At 48.8% G+C, this 19559-nt stretch overlaps 1 protein-coding gene across 1 annotated transcript in view; it reads right to left on the reverse strand.

Annotated features, from left to right (window-relative positions):
* The window catches only part of PIAS4 (protein inhibitor of activated STAT 4), a 192701-nt gene that overhangs the window by 37434 nt on the left and 135708 nt on the right, over positions 1-19559 (reverse strand). Inside the window, exon 9 of the mRNA XM_082270879.1 lies at positions 9242-9402. Within this exon, the coding sequence (XP_082127005.1) occupies positions 9242-9402 (161 nt within the window). The remainder of the gene's footprint in view (positions 1-9241; positions 9403-19559) is intronic.

The following is a 19559-nucleotide window of genomic DNA, read 5'->3' on the forward strand; positions in this document are numbered from 1 at the left end:
CCCTTTAAAAAGGGGGCCGTCCTCCATGACGCAGACTCGCAGGCAGGGTACCCTCGCTATACAATGGCGGCAAGATTAAAAATGAAGCGCCCCCAATAAGTCAGTATGTCCAAAAGAGGTGCCAAGCTGATTATATGGCCCAGCAAGCCGCGGCCCATATTTTGGTTTCGGACCCAGTCGCAGTTGCACGGATCCTCAGCCTGGCAGAAACCCAAAAGGAAGAGAGGAGGTTTCAGCTACACGCACTGGGGCCGCCCCCCAAAGGTGGCGCCCAATGGGGGGGGGGGTCCCATGTCCACCCCAAAACCCTCCAGGCGTAGTGGGGGGAAGCTTGGGACAGCTACTTACCAGACAAGAAACAGGGTGGGCACTGCTCTGGACAGGACACCACTACATTGTAATGTGGGTGCTGTCAGCCAGGAGGAAACGCTGCGACTCAGGCTGAAGCCAGTTAATACGAGTCCTTGCTAGACATTTTAACTCGCAGGCCAGCCCCCGTCCAGTGGGGCTATGTCGCGGACGACCTAGCACGGAACTGCAGTCTGCCTGCGCTCGCTGGCTGGACTGGGGGGACCCTAAGGATCTAGATTATCCAATCCGGCACATGATTGTAGTTCTCAGAGGAACAAAATAATAAAAAGGAAAATAAATTCCATTTAAAATGAAAAAATTGCCCGGATCAGAGATCCCAGCAAGGAACAAGGGCCTTAATACTGACTAGGCAGAAAGAAAAAAAAATTAAATGAGTGCCTATAGCTGAGTGGGTGTATACCCCCTGGGACTGCCCATAGGCGTAGTCAAGCTTTTTCCTGCCCAGTGTCCTACTCCTGTAAGGGGCAGAATAACACAATGGTTAAGAATCAGGAACTGTGTTTGTCAATGAAGAGAAATTGGGGTCTATTGGACTCTAGATCTCTCTTCGGTCCTTAAAATATCTGACCACACCAAGATTGGTGTGATAAGATGCTTCCCCAATTGTGTTATCTGGCGAAACCCAAGTCATGAAATGCTCGTAGCTTCCAGTATCTTAGGCCATAGAGAAGATTGGAGCCGTTCTGGGACAGGAGAGCCCGAGAAAACCGTGGAAGCCACTAGAATTGCTTTTACATGAAAGCCATTCGCTGGCTGTAAAAAATTATACCAAGATGATGCCTAAACGTGCAGGCATCATCCTGGTATAACCACTCAAAGTCCAGCAAAGTACCAATACGTATCTGCTCCCTGTTGGGAATATATGGTAAGGTTTTTTTTTTTTTCTTTCATGCAGCCTAAGGGCTGAACGAAAAAAAGAGAACCTAACAGATTCCTAGATTCACATACATCGATGTGGATGAAGAAATCTCTGCCAAAGTGTGTGGTATGCCCACAATTAGACCTCCCAGCATCCACCCACTTCTAATGATGTGCATACATGCAATGTTCTATTTTTTCGTTCAGCCCTAGAACATAGCAGATTTCTCCATTCGCATTGATCGATCTAAAGAAATCTCTGCCAAGAAAAAAGTGTTAAAAAAATATATGGCTAAGCATAAGGGAGATCCGCCCTGTGTGTCCACCCCATCCCCTATGCTTCGCCATATATTCTCTTTTTTTTTTTTTTTTTTAACTGTGGTGATGAATAGGGATGATCGAAACTTTTGAAAAGTTTGGTTCGACCAGAACACCCGAACCTCCCAAAAGTTCTGCCCGGATTTCAGAACCCCATTGAAATCAATGGGACCCGAACTTCAGTTATCAAAAAACACCGTTTTGAAGCCCTAAAACCCAATAAATGCCCCTAAAAAGTGCATAGGGTTCTGGGTGTTACCCCAGGGACTTTTAATCACACAAAAAAAAGTTCTTAAAAATTGTCATTTTTGATAGAGAGCCAATTATTGAAAAAATTAGAAAAAAAAAAAAAAAAGTATTTGGATTTAGTATCTGGGGGGTCTAAAAAGTGTACCTGTGACGTTTCAGCTCTGTAGCATGCCCAGAACCATAAAAAAAAAAAAGATCGTTTGTATTTTGTCACTTATAGAACAGGTTAGTGGCTTCTCTCTTTTCACACCTTGCCGGTTTAGTAGTAAGCGTTTTTTTGGGCATTTTTGGGGGTCTTTTCAGGCAGGCAAAACATCTGAACTTGTGTATATGGGTATATATACACACCTAGACATATATAGGTGTGATAGTAGCAGAAATATATGCTTGCGCTAATGAAATCATTTACACTAATATGGCTCCGCTCCTATAACACCTATATACAGTTGTGTTCAAAATTATTCAACAACCACTGAAATTGATTGTTTTGGCCAGTTTGACATTTTGATCATTCAGTCATCCTTCTTACAATTAAATCAAAGAGGCACGTGTAGGTCAGACAAATATAACATAACATTTATAATGAAATAACCCCAAATGTCTTTTCTGTGCTCACATATCAGTTTTATTCAACCCCCAAGTGACATTCAATCTTAGTACTTAGTACAACATCCTTTTACAGTTATAACAGCTTTTAAACGTGAAGCATAGCTTGACACAAGTGTCTTGCAGCGATCTACGAGGATCTTCGCCCATTCGTCATGGGCAAAAGCCTCCAGATCAGTCACATTCTTAGGCTTGTGCACTGCAACTGCTTTCTTTAAGTCCCACCAGAGGTTATCAATTGGATTTAAGTCTGGTGACTAATGGCCACTCCAAAATGTTCCAGCCTTTAATCTGCAACCATGCTCTAGTGGACTTGGAGGTATGCTTGGGATCATTGTCCTGTTGAAAGGTCCAACGTCTCCCAAGCCTCAGGTTTGTGACGGACTGCATCACATTGTCATCCAATATCTCCTGGTACTGAAGAGAATTCATGGTACCTTGCACACGCTGAAGCTTCCCTGTACCTGCAGAAGCAAAAACCGCCCCAAAGCATGATTGACCCCCCGCCATGCTTCACAGTAGGCAAGGTGTTCTTTTACTAATAGGTCTTGTTCTTCCTCCTCCAAACATAGCGTTGATCCATGGGCCCAAACAGTTCTAATTTTGTTTCATCTGTCCACAGAACACTATCCCAAAACTTCTGTGGTTTGTCCACATGACTTTTGGCATACTGCAGTCGACTCATTCTTTGGAGACAGCAAGGCGGTGCGCCTGGGAGTTCTGGCATGGAGGCCTTCATTACGCAGTGTGCGCCGTATTGTCTGAGCAGAAACTTCTGTACCCACATCTGACAAATCTTCAGTTCCTCAGCAGTCACACGGGGACTTTTCTCCACTCTACGCGTCAGGTAGCACACAGCAGTCGAAGTCAGCATCTTCTTTCTGCCACGACCAGGTAGCGTTTTAACAGTGCCCTTTGCCTTGAATTTGCGAATTATGCTTCCTATGGCGTCTCCTGGTATGTTTAACATCTTTGCAATCTTCTTATAGCCATTGCCCTTCCTGTGAAGAGTAATCACCTCTTCTCTTGTCTTCCTGGACCACTCTCTTGACTTCACCATGTTTGTAACCACACCAGTAAATGTCTAGAAGGAGCTGAGTATCACAGTAATTTTAAAGCTGCCTAATTGGCGCTTATTAGGCTTTATTGCTGCTCCCTGACATCCACAGGTGTTTTCAATACCTGATTGAAAACACTTCAATGAACCTCTGTTCTTCAGAGTGGTAGTCTTTAAGGGGTTGAATAATTGTGTCAATGAAGAATTCACAAAAGAAACATTTACTACTGTATTACAAAACCAATTGATGTCATTTTAGTTGCATATGGTTCTTTAAGAAGTCCTTGTAGGATTTCATTCTGAATACAATTACAAATGTACACTAATTTCCCTAAAACCCTTTACAGCATTGGGGGTTGAATAATTTTGAACACAACTGTATGTCTAAGTGCAAAATACATACAAGTATGTATTTTACACTTAGACATATATAGGTGTGATAGGAGCGTAACTATATTGGTGTTAATTATTTCATTAGAGCAAGTAGTGTTTTCTGCTCCTTTCACACCTATATATGTGCAGGTGTATATATACATACATGGGTGTGTATATATACCCCCTATACACATGTTCAGATGTCATGCCTGACTCCAAACATGTGCTCAAAAAATCCCTATAGACGCCTGCAGCCAAAAAGCAAGCTGACGGGCGAAGCCCTATTACTGCAGCGAAAGTGACTTCAGAGAAACTAGCTTTTCTCTATAGTGGTCACCCTGATATGGAATGATTTGGTCACCCTGCCATAGCAGTCACTGTCAGTTAACCCTACACTACACTTCAGTACCCTTACACTTAACACTTTCCCTACAGAAACTGAATAATTAAAGCTAACTATAGTGGATAATAGCACCCTAACTACACTAGATATCCCTTTCCTCACACTAAAAATTGCTAAATGACACTTTGTAACAGAAGTCACAGAACTGCTTCCACTCTTCCATGTCCCTGTATAACAATGCTAGGAATTTGGCGGGGGCTATCTTATATACTGGGGGGGGCGTATTCACTAATGATTGGCCTATGGACCCCCTAGTCACTCCAATCACATTGCTAGCATTCTCCTGCCCCCTCAATTGGCTTTTGCTAATGGTTCTGGTCCAATCATGGGCTTTTAAAGCCCATTTCCTGTCCCATTGCATTTTGGTCGGTTCTGGTTGCCGAATTCTGAACTTTTTGGGCAAAAAGTTCTAAATTCAGCCGAACCCTCGAACAGCCAATGTTCGGGTCAAACCGATGGTTGACCCGAACCGTTCGATCATCCCTAGTGGTGAAATCACCTCCTACAGCGCTGCAATCCATTGATTTATGTATATGCTGAGAGCAAACAAATCAATGCTGCAGCTAATGGGCATACATGCAAAGCAAATAATGGTTAACAAAACACAGTAACAATAAAAACATTACACTATAATAGTATACAGCAGGGCTTGACAAATTTGCCTGAAATCTAGGAGCCAGCTAAAAAAGTTAGGAGCCAGTTTTTTTTTTTTTTAAACTAAGTGCCGGTTCACACTCATGCGGCTGCGGCGATCGCATGTAATATCGGAGCGCACTGCTCCTTCATTACATGCGATCGGCTGTACGGTGCGAGTTTAGCCATACACTTTGTATGGCTAAATTCGCATCGCACCCGCAGCAAAGACGCTCAGGACCCTTTTTTGCAGCCGCATCAGGATCGGATTGCACAGCGGTTCACATTTGTGCGATCCGATCCTGTGCGAACTGCAAGATCGCACTGCGATATGCGATCAAACTGGGGGTGTCATTAAGATTACATTGACACCCCCAGCGTATCGCATATGGCAGTGTGAACTGCCAGGGGCGCGCTTGCGATGCGGGAACATGCTGCGAATTCGCAGCCTTCCCGCATCGCATAAGTGTGAACCGGGGCTTACAACCAAGCTTTATTTAATAAAACGGATACTAAATTTACAAATAGATACGACTAGAACTCCACTCTCTTCTATAGCGCAATTGGATGGAAACAGACTGTCTCTTTCCATCCGATGCCATCTGATCCGATCAACGGGATGGATAGAAAATAGAACCACCATCCGTCTGTTTTTGGCGGACAGGATCAGATGGCGGCAGATTACTGCTCCATAGAGGAGACTGAAGGGTCCGATCAGGTCTGCCTGAAAAACTGACAGGCGGACCTGATCAGACAGCCCGTGTGAAAGGGGCCTTAGGCTGTGGTATGGCGATGAGGAAAAAAAAAAAAAAAAAAAAAAAGATTGATATAATATATATATATATATATATATATATATATATATATATATATATATATATATATATATATATATATATATATATATATATATATATAAATTTTTTTTTCTTTTTTAAAGAATTGGAAAAAAAAAACGTATTTTTTTTTAATAATTTAAAAAAAAAAAAAAAGAAAAAATTATTTAATTTTTTTTACATTTAAAAAATAAATTAATAATAATAACCATACTCCCTGTCCACTTACCTTTAAGCAAAGGTAGCTGGACAGAGAGATGAAGCCTTAAAAAAAAACTTTCCTCTCATTTCCTCTTTGGAAGGAGATGGAAAGGCATTAACATGCATTACTCCCGGCCACCACAAGAGGGCGCCAGTTCCCCTAGCCTTTCTCATCTCACAGAAGAAGGCCGAAAAGCCGGGGCCTCAATTTTTGGACAGCGCGGAAGTCCGTGCACTCGAGGAGAAGGTGGGGGGCTCAAAAGGGACAGGACACCCTATGCAGGGCACCCCAGGCGCCAGGTCGCTAATTCTAGTCGCAAATGCGACCTGGCGCCCGGGTTTGTCGAGCCCTGGTATACAGTGCAGTAAAACAGTAGAATTGTGGTCTCTGCAAAGAAAACTATGGTTAACAATGAAAAACAATGGTCTTCAAGGAGCATCAGCGACCAGCCATACCACATCGGCGTACCAAGACCGGCGAGGCCAGTCTGGAGCCAATAGAATTGGCGACATCGGCCAGAGGATCCCGAGACCGTGCCACAAACCTCTGTACCTTCCTTGAAATGTTTACAGCAGACAGGGCTGGAACGAATCGGTCTGCCCACCTTAGAATGCTGGCTACTTCCAGAGCCGCCAGGACAATTCTTGTGTCCCCTTAGTGGTTGACAGACCACAGCCGTGGCACTGTCCGATTGAATTCGTACCGGACACCCCTGAAGACTAATTGTCTAATGATCCAAAGTCTGATCGCTCAGAGTTCCAGTACATTTAACTGGTCCAGACTCCCCGAGCACAATCTGTGCTGAGGACGCCTCCCCACCCGGACAGGCTGGCATCTGTGGTGATAACCATCCATTACAGGGGGAGAAAGGCTTTTCCCTGTCAAAGCGGTGGAGAAGGAAGCCACCAACTAGGGACCATGGATTCTTGTCCCATTTCACCAGAATCTTTTTCCAGAGATTTCCTGTGGAACTGTGCAAACGGAACTGCCTTGAAGGTAGACACCATCAGACCCAGCACCCGCATGCAAGCCCAGAGGGATGACCATCTGCTGGACAACAGAAGCTGAATTTCCACCTGCAATGTCTGGAATGCTGCCAGAGGGAGAAACACTCTGGCTGAGGCATAGTCCAGAGTCAGACCCAGATAGTCCAGTTTTATGGACGTACCTTGCCTTCCTTCCTGGGAACTGTAAGGTTTTAGTAAAACCCCTGAAAACATTCCGAAGTCAGAACAATCACCCCTTGAACTGAAGTAACAAGTCTTGCACCGCCCCAAAGAGACCCTGTAAGGGATCTAGGGACAAGTGCAGGTTGGAAGGAAAGAACATTTGCGGAGTGTCAGACCGAATGACTGTGGACCCACTTGTCCTGTACCAGGGAGGTCCACGGATCCGGAAACCAGCAAAGATGTCCCCCCCTCCCCCCAGATACGAGTGAGGGCACCCCTTCCTGCAGATGAAGCCTTATCCGCAGGTCTGGAAGAGCCCTCCTTGCCCTTGGTAGCCAGCGGAAGATTACTCGACCTCATCCATGGTGATCACGGTCCAATACAAGGGGAGGAAGGATTTTTCCAGACGAAGCACCCGAGAACGAAGCCACCATATCAGGGACTCCTTTGTTCTCCGGCTCAGTCGGATCTGATTGTCCAGAGACTGCAGAGTCTTGTCCCATATGGCCAGAATCTCCCTTTGTAGGGACCTCATATGGAACTGTGCAAACAGAACCACCTCAAAAAAGGTAGACACCATCAGGCCCAGCAACGGCATTCAAGTCCGGAGGGATGACCATCTGCTTGACAGCAGGAGACGAATTGCAGCCTACAATTTCTGGAGTTTTTTCCAGAGGAAGAAGCACTTTGGCCAAGGCAGAGTCCAAAGTCAGACCCAGATAGTCCAACTTTGTGGGACGGAACCAGAACAGACTTGTGAAAAATTCAGAATCCAGCCGAACTCCCATAGAGTTCGTATTATGATCTCCAGGTTCTCCACCAGAGCAGAAGGAGACTCCGCTCGCAGAAGATTTTCCAAGTAGCCCAGTACTGTGATCCCCCATTGGCGTAACAAAGCTAGCACTGGGGATAACACTTTTGTAAAGACCCGAGGAGCAGAGGCGAGACCAAAGGGTAACGCCACAAACTGATAATGCTTCTCTCCCAGGGCAAAAGCAGAGGAAGCTCTGGAGATAGGCACATATTGGAATGTGAAGACATCCTTGATGTCGATAGAGGCAAGAAAATCCCCCTTAAGCAGGGATGCCTCCACCGTGCGAATGCACTCCATTCTGAACTTCTGCACCTGAACAAAGTTGAGCTCCTTTAGGTCCAGGATTGGATGCACCTTGCCTTCCTTTTCTGGGGTCTGAACAGGTTTGAGTAAAAAACAAAACCCTGAAAACGTTCCAAGGTAGGAATCAGGACAATCAGCCCTTGAAGCAACAGGTCTTGTACCGCCCCAACACAGACCCTGTAACCGGCCTGGGGACAGGCATAAGTTGTAAGGAAAGAACCTTGCCAGGGAACAAGAGCGAAACTCGATCTTGTAGCCGGACCGAATTACTTAGTGGACCCACTTGTCTTTCAACTGGGAAGTCCATGGGTCCAAAAACCATCCTTTTTGCGGCGGGTGGTCAGCAACTGGTTTAATTAGGTTATTTCAACCAAAATGTATTTTGATAATAGTGATGATTTTAAATTGTATTTATTTTCCTTCTTTCAGCACTCATATTCTTATTTTTGTTCAGAACTCATGTTCTCAATTCTATGTATTTTGACACTCATTACTATTGAGTGTTTGATTTTAATTATGACCCCGTGGAGGGGACATTGTATTGATGTCAGATTGACATGATAATCCTATGTTCTCTCTAGCCATGCTGAAGGGGGCACGTAAACCCCCGAAAAGCGCTGGCTAATTCTTGATCTGTACCCCTGACCTTTGATGGAAGTTGTATTTGGATCTCTTAGTGGCTTTAATTTTAACCCTTCTTATATTACACTACAAGCCAAGGAGACTGTGCAGATCCTCTGGGGTGTAGAAGCAGTCATGCCCAGAAACCATATCATTTACACCAACATTAATACCTTAAGCTAGAACAGTAAAATAAACCTACAGGTCCAACGCTATCTTTCCACTTTCCTCAACTACGTAAGCTCTTTAAGAGTAGGGACTGATGTGAACGTATAATAAATATGTAAAGCACTGTGTAAATTGACAGCGCTATACAAATACCTGTAATAATAATAATAATAGAAAAAAAAAATAAGGGAGTGACCAGGGAGTGGGTAATAAATTCCATTTTAGCAAAACATACAGGACATTCATTCACTGCTTACCCATCTATTATAAGCTGATCATATTGAGCTGGCTTATCGCACACCGGACAAGTCCATGTTGGTTTCTTTTCATTCATTTGCAAATAGAACACTGCATCAAAGCACTGGAGGTGGGCACAGGTCTCTGCTCGACAGGGAACAGTCAGCCGCATCTTGACAAGCTGTAGACAAAGCAAAAGTAAGAAATCATGCAAACAGTTACAGAATGCAAAGGCATGAGTTTAGTACAGGCAGCCTGATTATATAATAGCATATACACAAAAGACCTAGATTACTTTAAAGACAACCACTTCCAAGTAACAAGTGAAATAATCAGTTAATGCCATCTAGAAAACATCCTTAATGTGACAAAACCAGAACGTTTACTCAAATTTCCCTAAGAGCATATATGCAATTCATTTCATGCAAATGTTACAGACCCCAGCTCCCCTCTCTGCTTATTGCATTACAAGAATACCTTTGGATTGTTGGCTGCAAAAAAAAAAAAGAAGAAAAGCTTCATAGTTCATGCTTCCATTATGTATGAACCACCAGGAAGCCCACAGCGTGCATACTTGAGAATAGCCATTCAACATTAAGTCGGCCAAAGTAGTATTGAATCTTGTGTTCATCTTGCAATAATCATGTCCCGCCAACAGGGGAGGCTACCCATGGTTGCAGAAAAGAAAGTTGCATCATCTATGGCACAGGTGTCAAACACAAGGCCCCCAGGCCAAATGCGGCCCCTCAGGCCATTTCATGTGGCCCTCGCACCTCTTCTGCAGCTGCGGCACCCCCCTTGTCTCTGCCCCCACACTGTCTCAGTAGTCGGCAGCAGAGAGGACAGAACTCCTTTGCCAGATCCTATGCTTCTCTGTGCTGCTGCAGAAAGGCTGGTCCCTGCCACCCCCCTTTCTCAGCAGTCTGCAGCAGAGGAGGGCAGAACTCCTACAGATCCTGCACCTCTCTGTGCAGCCACAACACCACCTTGTCTCTGCCTCCCCTGGTCTCACTGGTCTCAGCATTCAGCAGACTCTGTATGCTGACTCCAGCACTCCGCTAGCCCCCCTCCAGACCTTTCACTCTCTTCTTCCTAGATCCACCTACATCTTCCTGGCAGTAGCACAAGGTAAGGGGGTACAAAGCATGCCCAGAACTCCACCCCAGCCCGACAGGCTGGCATCAGTGGTAATCACTGTCCCCAGCATAGGCAGAAAAGATTTGCCATGCGCCAGAGCGGTTGACAGGAGCCACCCCGAAAAGTCCACCCTCGTGAGGGGGCTCGAAGATATCCTCTTGTCCAATGACTGAGGATTTTGTCCCACCAGGTAAAAACCTCTGCTGACCGAGATCTCGTTAGGAACTGAGCATACAGAATGGCTTCGAAGGCCGAAACCAGCAGACACAGGGGCCGCCCGCAGGCCCGTACAGAAGAGAGATAGTTGTCCCTGAAGAACCCAATCCCGCCCCGCAGGGTCGGAAATTTGGCTACCCTGAGAGAAAAAAAAACCTTGTGTAAGCGAGGTCCAGGACCAACCCCAGGCAACCGAGACAACCTGACAGGGTTGATGGTCCACCCGAACTTCTGGAGCGCCTGAAACGCGACCTGTGGATCACTTGACAGAGCGGTACACGAGCCTGCCCACAACAGGAGGTCGTCCAGAAAACCAAGGACTGTAATTCCCATCACGCGCAGCAAAGCCAGCACCGGAGCCAAAACCTTCATGATTACCCTGGGAGCCAAAGCGAGACCAAAGGGTAATGCCACAAATAGAAAATGCTCCTCTGTCACTGCGAAGCGGAGATACCGCTGAGGACCTCCGTAGATAGGGATGTGCAGACATGCACCCTTTTAGTCGATGGAGACCAGAAGCCCCCTGGACTCAACTATGCCCCCACCGACTGGATGGATGCCATCCGGAACCTCTGCACCTGCACAAAGCAGTTCAGAGACTTGAGGTCCAGAAACTGACGCACTTTTCCCTCTCACCTGGAAATCGCGAACAGGTTGGAATATAACCCGTTAAACCTGTCCTGCTGAGGGACTGGCACAATGACTCCTAGGGCGAGAAGCTCACACACCGCCTCCCATGATATCATGTAATCCAGGCATGTCCAACCTGCAGCCCGGGGGCCGCATGCGGCCCAAAACCACAGGCAATGCGGCCCACTGCCCTCTGACAATTTTTTTTTTGCTGGGGAGGAAGGAAGTCGGGTCGGGGGCATTGCCATAGCAGCTTCCAACTAATGGTAGGCAGAGGCTGCCTCGAAGTGGAGGGGGGTGGGGAGGCGAGAATGTTCAATGTTTGACTCCTACCACCATGAGTAAGTCAAATCAAGTGGTCATGGTGGTTAGAGTGCTCCTTTATTATTTCTCAGAAGAAGTGAACCTCTGTATACTGGTTCCATTTCATTTGATCATCCTCTACTCTAGTTGTGCTAAATCAGTGGGGGGGGGGGGGGGGGCGTGGTGCGGCATTTTATAAATTATATACCTTAGTTATAGTATATATATTTTATATGCGGCCTGAGAAAATTTCTCTACACTCAATGTGGCCCAGAGAAAACGGAATTTTTGTAAAATCTTACCTGTAAAATTCCTTTCTCTGAGTCCTCCGACAGTCGCCGCCTCTTCATATTCGTCACATATGGGGTATTAGACTTTGCTCCGAAGGAGTAGCTAGGCAACAGAATATGTTAACAATAAAGCTTTAACATATCCCACCCTCAAGGGGTGGTCCCCTCAGTCAATACCCTCCTACTTCCTGCAACCATATCTCAGTTTTAGTGGAATAGCAGTAGAGTATACATTCAAACCCCAAAAGAGGGGCGGGGGCGGCGACTGTCGGAGGACTCAGAGAAAGGAATTTTACAGGTAAGATTTTACAAAAATTCCGTTTTCTCTTACGTCCTCCGACAGTCGCCGCCTCTTCATATTCGTCACATATGGGGACGTCCCAAAGCAGTGCAAACATGAGGGGTGGGAAACGCATCCGCGCCGAAAGGCAACGCAGTCTCCACATCAAAGAAAGGAACCTTACCAAAGGAAGGAAACCAGCTGGGCAACAGCAAAAATAAGTGCTCAACAGGAGCAACAACCCAGGAAAAGACAAAAAAACCAGGGGATACAAAAAACTATCCCAACAGCCAGGAGTCCCCAACAAGGGACCCTATGGAACAGCCGCACTAAGAACCTTGCGGCCAAAGGAAGCATCCGCCGATGCCTGAACATCTACTTTGTAGAATTTTGTGAAAGTGTGTACGGTCGACCAAGTCGCCGCCTTACACACCTGGGCTACAGAAGCCCCATGACGGCAGGCCCAAGACGTACTCAGTGATCTAGTAGAGTGCGCCTTCACAGGCACAGGGGGAACCTTCCCCTGCAAGGCATAGGCCTGTTCAATGGTCTGCCTGATCCATTTGGCAATGGTAGAGGCGGAAGCCGCCATGCCCTTCCGAGGACCCTCTGGAAGAACAAACAAGGAGTCAGTCTTACGAAAAGACTCAGTCGATTTAAGGTAAACCCTTATCGCCCGAACAACATCCAGAGAGTGCAATCTCACCTCCTTCGGATGTTTAGGCTTCGTGCACAACGAAGGCAAAACAATATCCTCGTTAAGATGGAATTCCGAAACTCGTTTCGGTAGAAAAGAAGGATTAGGTCGCAAGACCACCTTATCCAAATGAACAACCAGGTACGGAGACTTGCAGGACAAAGCCGCCAGTTCCGACACTCTGCGAGCCGAAGTGATCGCCACCAAAAAGGCGACCTTTTTGGACAACATAGACAACGAGATCTCCCTGATCTGTTCAAAAGGAGCACGTTGTAACACAGATAGAACTAGATTCAAGTCCCAAGGGGGCAAAGGATCCCTCCTAGGAGGAACCAGATGCCGCACACCCTGAATAAAAGTGCCAACCAAGGAGTTGGAAGCCACGGGACGTTGAAACAGAACGGCCAGCGCCGACACCTGACCCTTAATCGTAGCCAGCGCCAAACGCTGATCGACACCCGTCTGAAGGAAAGACAGCACACGGGAAACCGAGTACGTGCGGGGTGAAAACCCCCTGGACTCACACCAGGCAAAATAGGCCTTCCAAGTACGGTAATAAACCTTCCCCGAGGAAGACTTCCTCGCGTTGATCAAAGTATGAACGACCTCTGGAGAGAGACCCTTCTCCTTCAGGACCTCGGTCTCAACAGCCAGGCCGTCAAAGCCAGCGACTGTAAAGCAGGATGGTAAATCGGTCCTTGAGACAGTAGATCGTCTCGAAGAGGCAGACGCCAAGGAGCGTCGACCGCCAGATTCACGAGGTCTGCGTACCAGGACCGGCGAGGCCAGTCCGGTGCCACAAGAATCACCGTGCTGCGTTCCGAGTGCAACCTGCGAAGGAACCTGGACAGCAACTGAATCGGTGGAAACGCGTACATCAGCCTGTACTGATGCCACGGGGCCACTAACGCGTCCGACGCGTCTGCCCGAGGGTCGCGCGTCCTTGCCACGAACCTCTTCACCTTGTAGTTGAGGCGAGACGCGAACAGGTCCACATCTGGAAGACCCCACTTCGCGCACAACATCTGGAAGACAGCCGGGTGGAGAGACCATTCCCCCTGATCCAGGGTCTGGCGACTCAGATAGTCCGCCTGCCAGTTCTCCACTCCCGGAATGTGAACCGCCGTTATCGCCGGGACATGAGTCTCGGCCCAAGACAGAATGTCGGCCACTTCTCGAGCCGCTCGGGCACTCCTGGTGCCCCCTTGGTGGTTGATGTAGGCCACCGCCGTGGCATTGTCCGTCTGCACCCGAACCGGGCAGCCCTGCAGCCGGTCCGTCCAGCGATGAAGACAGAGCCTTATCGCACGCAATTCCAGAATGTTGATCGGAAGGGAAGACTCCCCCTCCGACCAGGTCCCCTGGGCGGACAGAACGCCCAGAACACCACCCCAGCCCGACAGGCTGGCATCCGTGGTGATTATCGTCCACGAGATCGGACGAAACGACTTGCCCCCGGACACCAACGGGGACTGGAGCCACCACAGAAGGTTTCCCTGGTGCGATGACTCAACGAGATCTGAAGATCCAGAGATTGAGGTCGCCCGTCCCACCTGGACAGGATCTCCGCTTGGAGACCCCGCGTGTGAAACTGCGCGAAAGGAATCGCCTCGAAGGCCGAGACCATCAATCCCAGACATCTCATACCCGTCCGCAGAGACGAGTGTGGAACGTCCCTGAGGGACCTGACTTCCTCCTGAAGAGTCCTGAGTTTGTCTTCCGGCAGGAAGACCTTCGCCTGCACCGAGTCCAGTATCATTCCCAGATAGGGGAGACGAACCGACGGACTCAGTGTCGACTTTGGAACATTTATCGTCCAACCGAACTCCTGCAGAGTTTGCATTGTGACAGACAGGTCCTTCTCCAGACCCTGTCTGGTCGCAGACCGAACCAGAATGTCGTCCAGATACCCCAGGACAGAAATGCCCTGGGCTCTCAATAATGCCAGAACCGATGCAAGCACCTTGGTGAAGACCCGCGGAGCCGAGGCGAGCCCAAAGGGCAACGCCACAAACTGGTAGTGATCCTCCGCAATGGCAAATCGAAGGTACTTCTGATGACCCTCGAATATGGGGATGTGAAGGTACGCATCCTTCAAATCGATGGAGGCCATGAATTCCCCCGGAACCAGGGCAGCCACCACCGAGCGCAGGGATTCCATGCGGAACTTGCGAACTCGCACAGAGCGCTTCAGAGCTTTCAAGTCCAGAATCGGACGAACCTTGCCCTCCTTCCTGGGCACGGTGAACAGATTGGAATAAAACCCCCGAAATCTGTCCCGATGAGGCACCGGAACCACCACTCCCTGAGCCCTCAGGTCCCGCACCGCCAGGTGCAGATCCCACAGGCGCTCTGGAGACAGTTGAAGATTTGAGGGAAAAAATCTGCTCTCCGGCCGAGAGAGAAACTCGATCTTGTAACCAGATCGAACGATTTCCAGAACCCATCTGTCCCTCACACGGGCCAACCAGGGCTGAAGAAAACCGAGCAAGCGTCCCCCCACCCCAAAACTGGGTGAGGGCGCACCTTCAGGCCGAACTGTTATGGGCCGCAGGTCCGGATTGACCGGACTTCTGTTTCCCAGACCAGGGCTTCTTCTGAGAGCCTTGGCCCTTGAACGGTTTGCCCTTGTAGTGCGGCCGAAAGGCACGAAAGGACCCCTGAGGGGGCCGAAAATGAGCATGCTTCTTCCCAGAAGCCCCCTTAGCCTTGGGGAAATGGGGCAAGAGAGTGCTCTTACCCCCGGTAATCCCCTTAATCAACACATCCAGGGACTCCCCAAAAAGGCGAGACCCATCATAAGGCAGATTGGCTAAGGTTTTACGTGAAGATTGGTCCACCGACCAACATTTCAACCAAACCAGGCGGAGAGACAACACCGCCACGCTGTGCACACGCGCGGCCAACGGAATCAGGTCCAGGTCCGCATCACACAGATACATGACACCCTGGTGGATCTGATCCACCATATCCAGGGTCGCCGCCGAGGCCGAATCGGCCACTAGGACGCGCCTAAGCATCTGCGTCCAACTTGCGATCGCCTGGGCCACCATGAGAGAAGCAAACAGAGCCTTAAGCATAGAACCCGTAACAGAATAAGTATGACGGGCAAGAGACTCCAGTCTCCTATCCGTGGCATCACGGAAAACAGGGGATCCCTCTGCAGGGATCGCAGTGGCTTTGTTCAAAACCGCAATAGCATGATCCACTGGCGGAGGCACACACCACCGTTCATCAGTGGCAGGCGAGAAAGGATAACGCAGCTTAAATTTACTTGGTACCGCAAAAGGCTTGCGCAAATCGCGCCATTGGTCCTTAACAGCGCGCTGAAAATCAGCATTGCAGGGAAAAACCTGCGGCGTCCTGCGTTTTCTCTGCGTCCCATAAGCCGCCAAGGCAGCTGGGGGACACACCTCGTCCTGCAAACGTAGCGTCTGCTTAATGGAAGCAATCAACTCATCCATGATTGCAAGCTCTTCAGGCGAGCCAGGGGGAGAATTATCAACCCCCTCAACTTCAGCCTCTACCTCAGACCCCACTAGATCAAGAGAGGAGCGGGACCCCGATAGGGGGGTCCCCGCCAGAACAGCCCCATCACCTTCACCCTCAGAATCAGAGGACAGAGCAACTCTGGGCCGTTTAGTAGATTGAGCAGCCACCAGCATTTGCACCTGTGCAGCAAGGCCAGCCACAATAGTGGCTAAATCCCCCCCTGGGGGGGAAACAGCGGTCCCCTGGCTTTCCACCAATACTGTGGGAAACTTGCCCTCCTGAGAATCCATTGCCCCTGTATGCCAGACAACCAAGGGTTAACTGCCCCCTTACAGCAAGCGCGGCAAGCGCAGCCCACCGCACCACACTCAGGCACAATGAGACCCCCACAGGGAATATACAGACTGAATACAGGCAATGGAACACAGGAATAGAAGGATAAAACCTGAGGATACTCCGCTGCTGCCTCGATCGGTGCTTCCAGGAGAGAGGAAGTGATGCTGCCAGGGCGCTCTATGTAAGCCTATGGAGGCTACAAGAAAATGGCCGCCGTGCATGTAAACCATGCGGCCGGAGCGGGCGCCGGTAAAATGGCGTCGTTTGGCGCCGAAATCGCCGCTCCACAGTGCATAAAATCACACACAATATTATCCCATTATATGGATACATGTTAGATCGCCGCAGCGATCGCTGTATATGCCCCAACATGCCATTAAAAACATGCCCCACAGCACACAGCTCCTCACACTGCCCAGCCTGACATACTCAGTGTCATACAGCTCCCCCCCCCCTTGCAGCCCACAGCATGCAGCCGAGAGATAGGGAGACAAGCAGTGTGATTAAAGGCAGGTTACACAGTCCCAGACTGAGACCCCCCCCCAGACAGACAGGTCCCCACATAGATACACTTACCTCACATGGCGTGGGGAACCCGCACAGGCGAACAAGCCGCTGCACATGAGGCAGGGAGAGTCGCAATTCAAGACGCACACAATGGCGGTTCAGAAACCGCACAGCGTCCGGTGAGGTAGCCACCTCACCAATCATCCCTGCACCGAACAGGGATGGGTCGTTCACTGTGCCAGGAGCGTTACCTGGCTGAACGCTCGATGGCAGACTGGGAAGCCACTGACCCACGACCTGCGACCAGGGGGATCAGCCCGAGACCCAGTCCGCATGATCCTCTTCGTCCGAAGAACTAACTAATGCTGACAAAAATAACAGCTAAGTAAAGGTAGAGAGAAAACTCAAACAAAATATCAAAAAGAAGAAAGAGTCTGGGACAAAAAGTCCCAGCACAGAGAGAGCCAGCCACTCCTGACAAGCTAGACATTAAAACTGAGATATGGTTGCAGGAAGTAGGAGGGTATTGACTGAGGGGACCACCCCTTGAGGGTGGGATATGTTAAAGCTTTATTGTTAACATATTCTGTTGCCTAGCTACTCCTTCGGAGCAAAGTCTAATACCCCATATGTGACGAATATGAAGAGGCGGCGACTGTCGGAGGACGTAAGAGAAACCAAAAGGTTGGACCGCCCATGATGTAATCGATTGAGAAACAGATTGAGATTTGAAGGTAGGAAACCAGTTTGCGGGGCGAGAACGAAACTCGAGCTCGCACCCTGAATGAAGCAGTTCGTGAACCCACCCGTCCTGAATTAGGGACAACCAGGGTTCCCAAAAAGTAACGCAGACGGCCCACCACCCCTTAAAAGGGTGAGGGCGTCCCTCAGGCGGAAGAGGACCAGGCAGCCGAACCAGCTTGACCGGTCATAGGGTTCCCTGCCCATGGCTACCTGCGACCACTTAAGGCGGTGAAGGAGTTACCTCTTTCCCCCGCCCCTAAGGCACGAAGGGACCCCTGAAGTGAAGGAAGGACCTTGCCTGGCACGGGGAGATTTCACCTTTAGGAAGTGTGGAGCCAAAGGGTACCCACACCACCCGGAAGACCTGTGATTAACACATCTAGGGCATTCCCAAGAAGCCCAATACCCATAAAAGGGACAAACACAGATTCTTAGGAAGCACAGTCAGCCGATCAATGTCCAGCTACAAATAAAAGTGGCGGAATGCGACCCCAACCGCAGGAACCAAGCGATCAGAGGAGTCTCGCTCCAAGGCCACAGCACAAAGGTACACCACGGACTGCGCCATATGAGTCACCAGGAAAAAGGCAGTCGGAGAGACCGCCTGAGCAACCATGGGGCACCAAAGCACCCTGGACCATTCCGTGACAGCGTGAGAAAACCATCACCGAAGCGAACCTAGGTTCAAGCAGCGAGCCTGCCACCAAACATGTGGCGGGAAAGTGGCTCAGTGCGCCTATCCGCCGAATCCGTGAACACCGGGGAGTCCTCCACGGGCACCCACGTGGATGCATTTAACCCAGAAACAGTGCAGTCCACCTTCGGTGACACCGTCCAACAATTGCCCACAGCATCCGCAAAGGCATAACTGTAATTAAACCGCTTAGGCACCGCCAGCATATGCGTGATGCCACGCCATAGGTTGTTCACGGTTACGTGAAAACTCCTAGCAGGGTTCATACACATTTTTACCAAAAAAATTCCATGACTTTTCCATGACTTCACGTAAATATTCATGACCTAAAGTTTCATGAAATGTCTATGTATTCATGTTAAATAAGAAAATCCATGTCACACCCAGCATATTTTTACTAAAATAAATGACAAGCTTTGTAGTGTACAGTACCTCTGCAGTTAGGGTTTCGTTTCTGGATACAGCGGGACTCAAAATGGTCCCTTGTTTTACAGTGGATGAGATGGAAGCACCGCTGCCGCAGCTGGGAGCCTGTGTCACTTCAGGCGCATGGGTGAAAAAGCCAGCGATCGATCGGATTAGAAGCTGTCGAGCACGCAGCTGCAGACTGGTGCTTTGCACCTTTAGCGTGGCTAGACAGCGCTGCCTCTCCCATGTTCGAAATGTCAAACGTTTTACGGCACAGTGTACATTTAGCACATCCCGGGTCCTGATCTTTCTCCAGCCACCTCTCATACTTTTCATCATGAAGCCTACATTTTAAAGCTGCATTTCCCTGGCATTGCTACCCTGTGAACACACTAACTTTAGCTGAAACTGTGTTACCCCCATAAAGTTAACTTTTAATTTGACCAATATACTGTAACTGGAGAAAGAAGATTAATGGCCGCTCCTGCTTGGGGATAAAATTTCAGTTTAGGCAGTCATGATGGAGTTGCACACGGACTGGTATGGATGGCACAGTCAGATGCACAAAATGCAGCGCTTACTCTTGTCTATACTCAGGGGTCAA

Source organism: Pelophylax lessonae (genome assembly GCF_965119305.1).
Source record: "Pelophylax lessonae genome assembly, chromosome: 1".
NCBI lineage: Eukaryota > Metazoa > Chordata > Amphibia > Anura > Ranidae > Pelophylax > Pelophylax lessonae.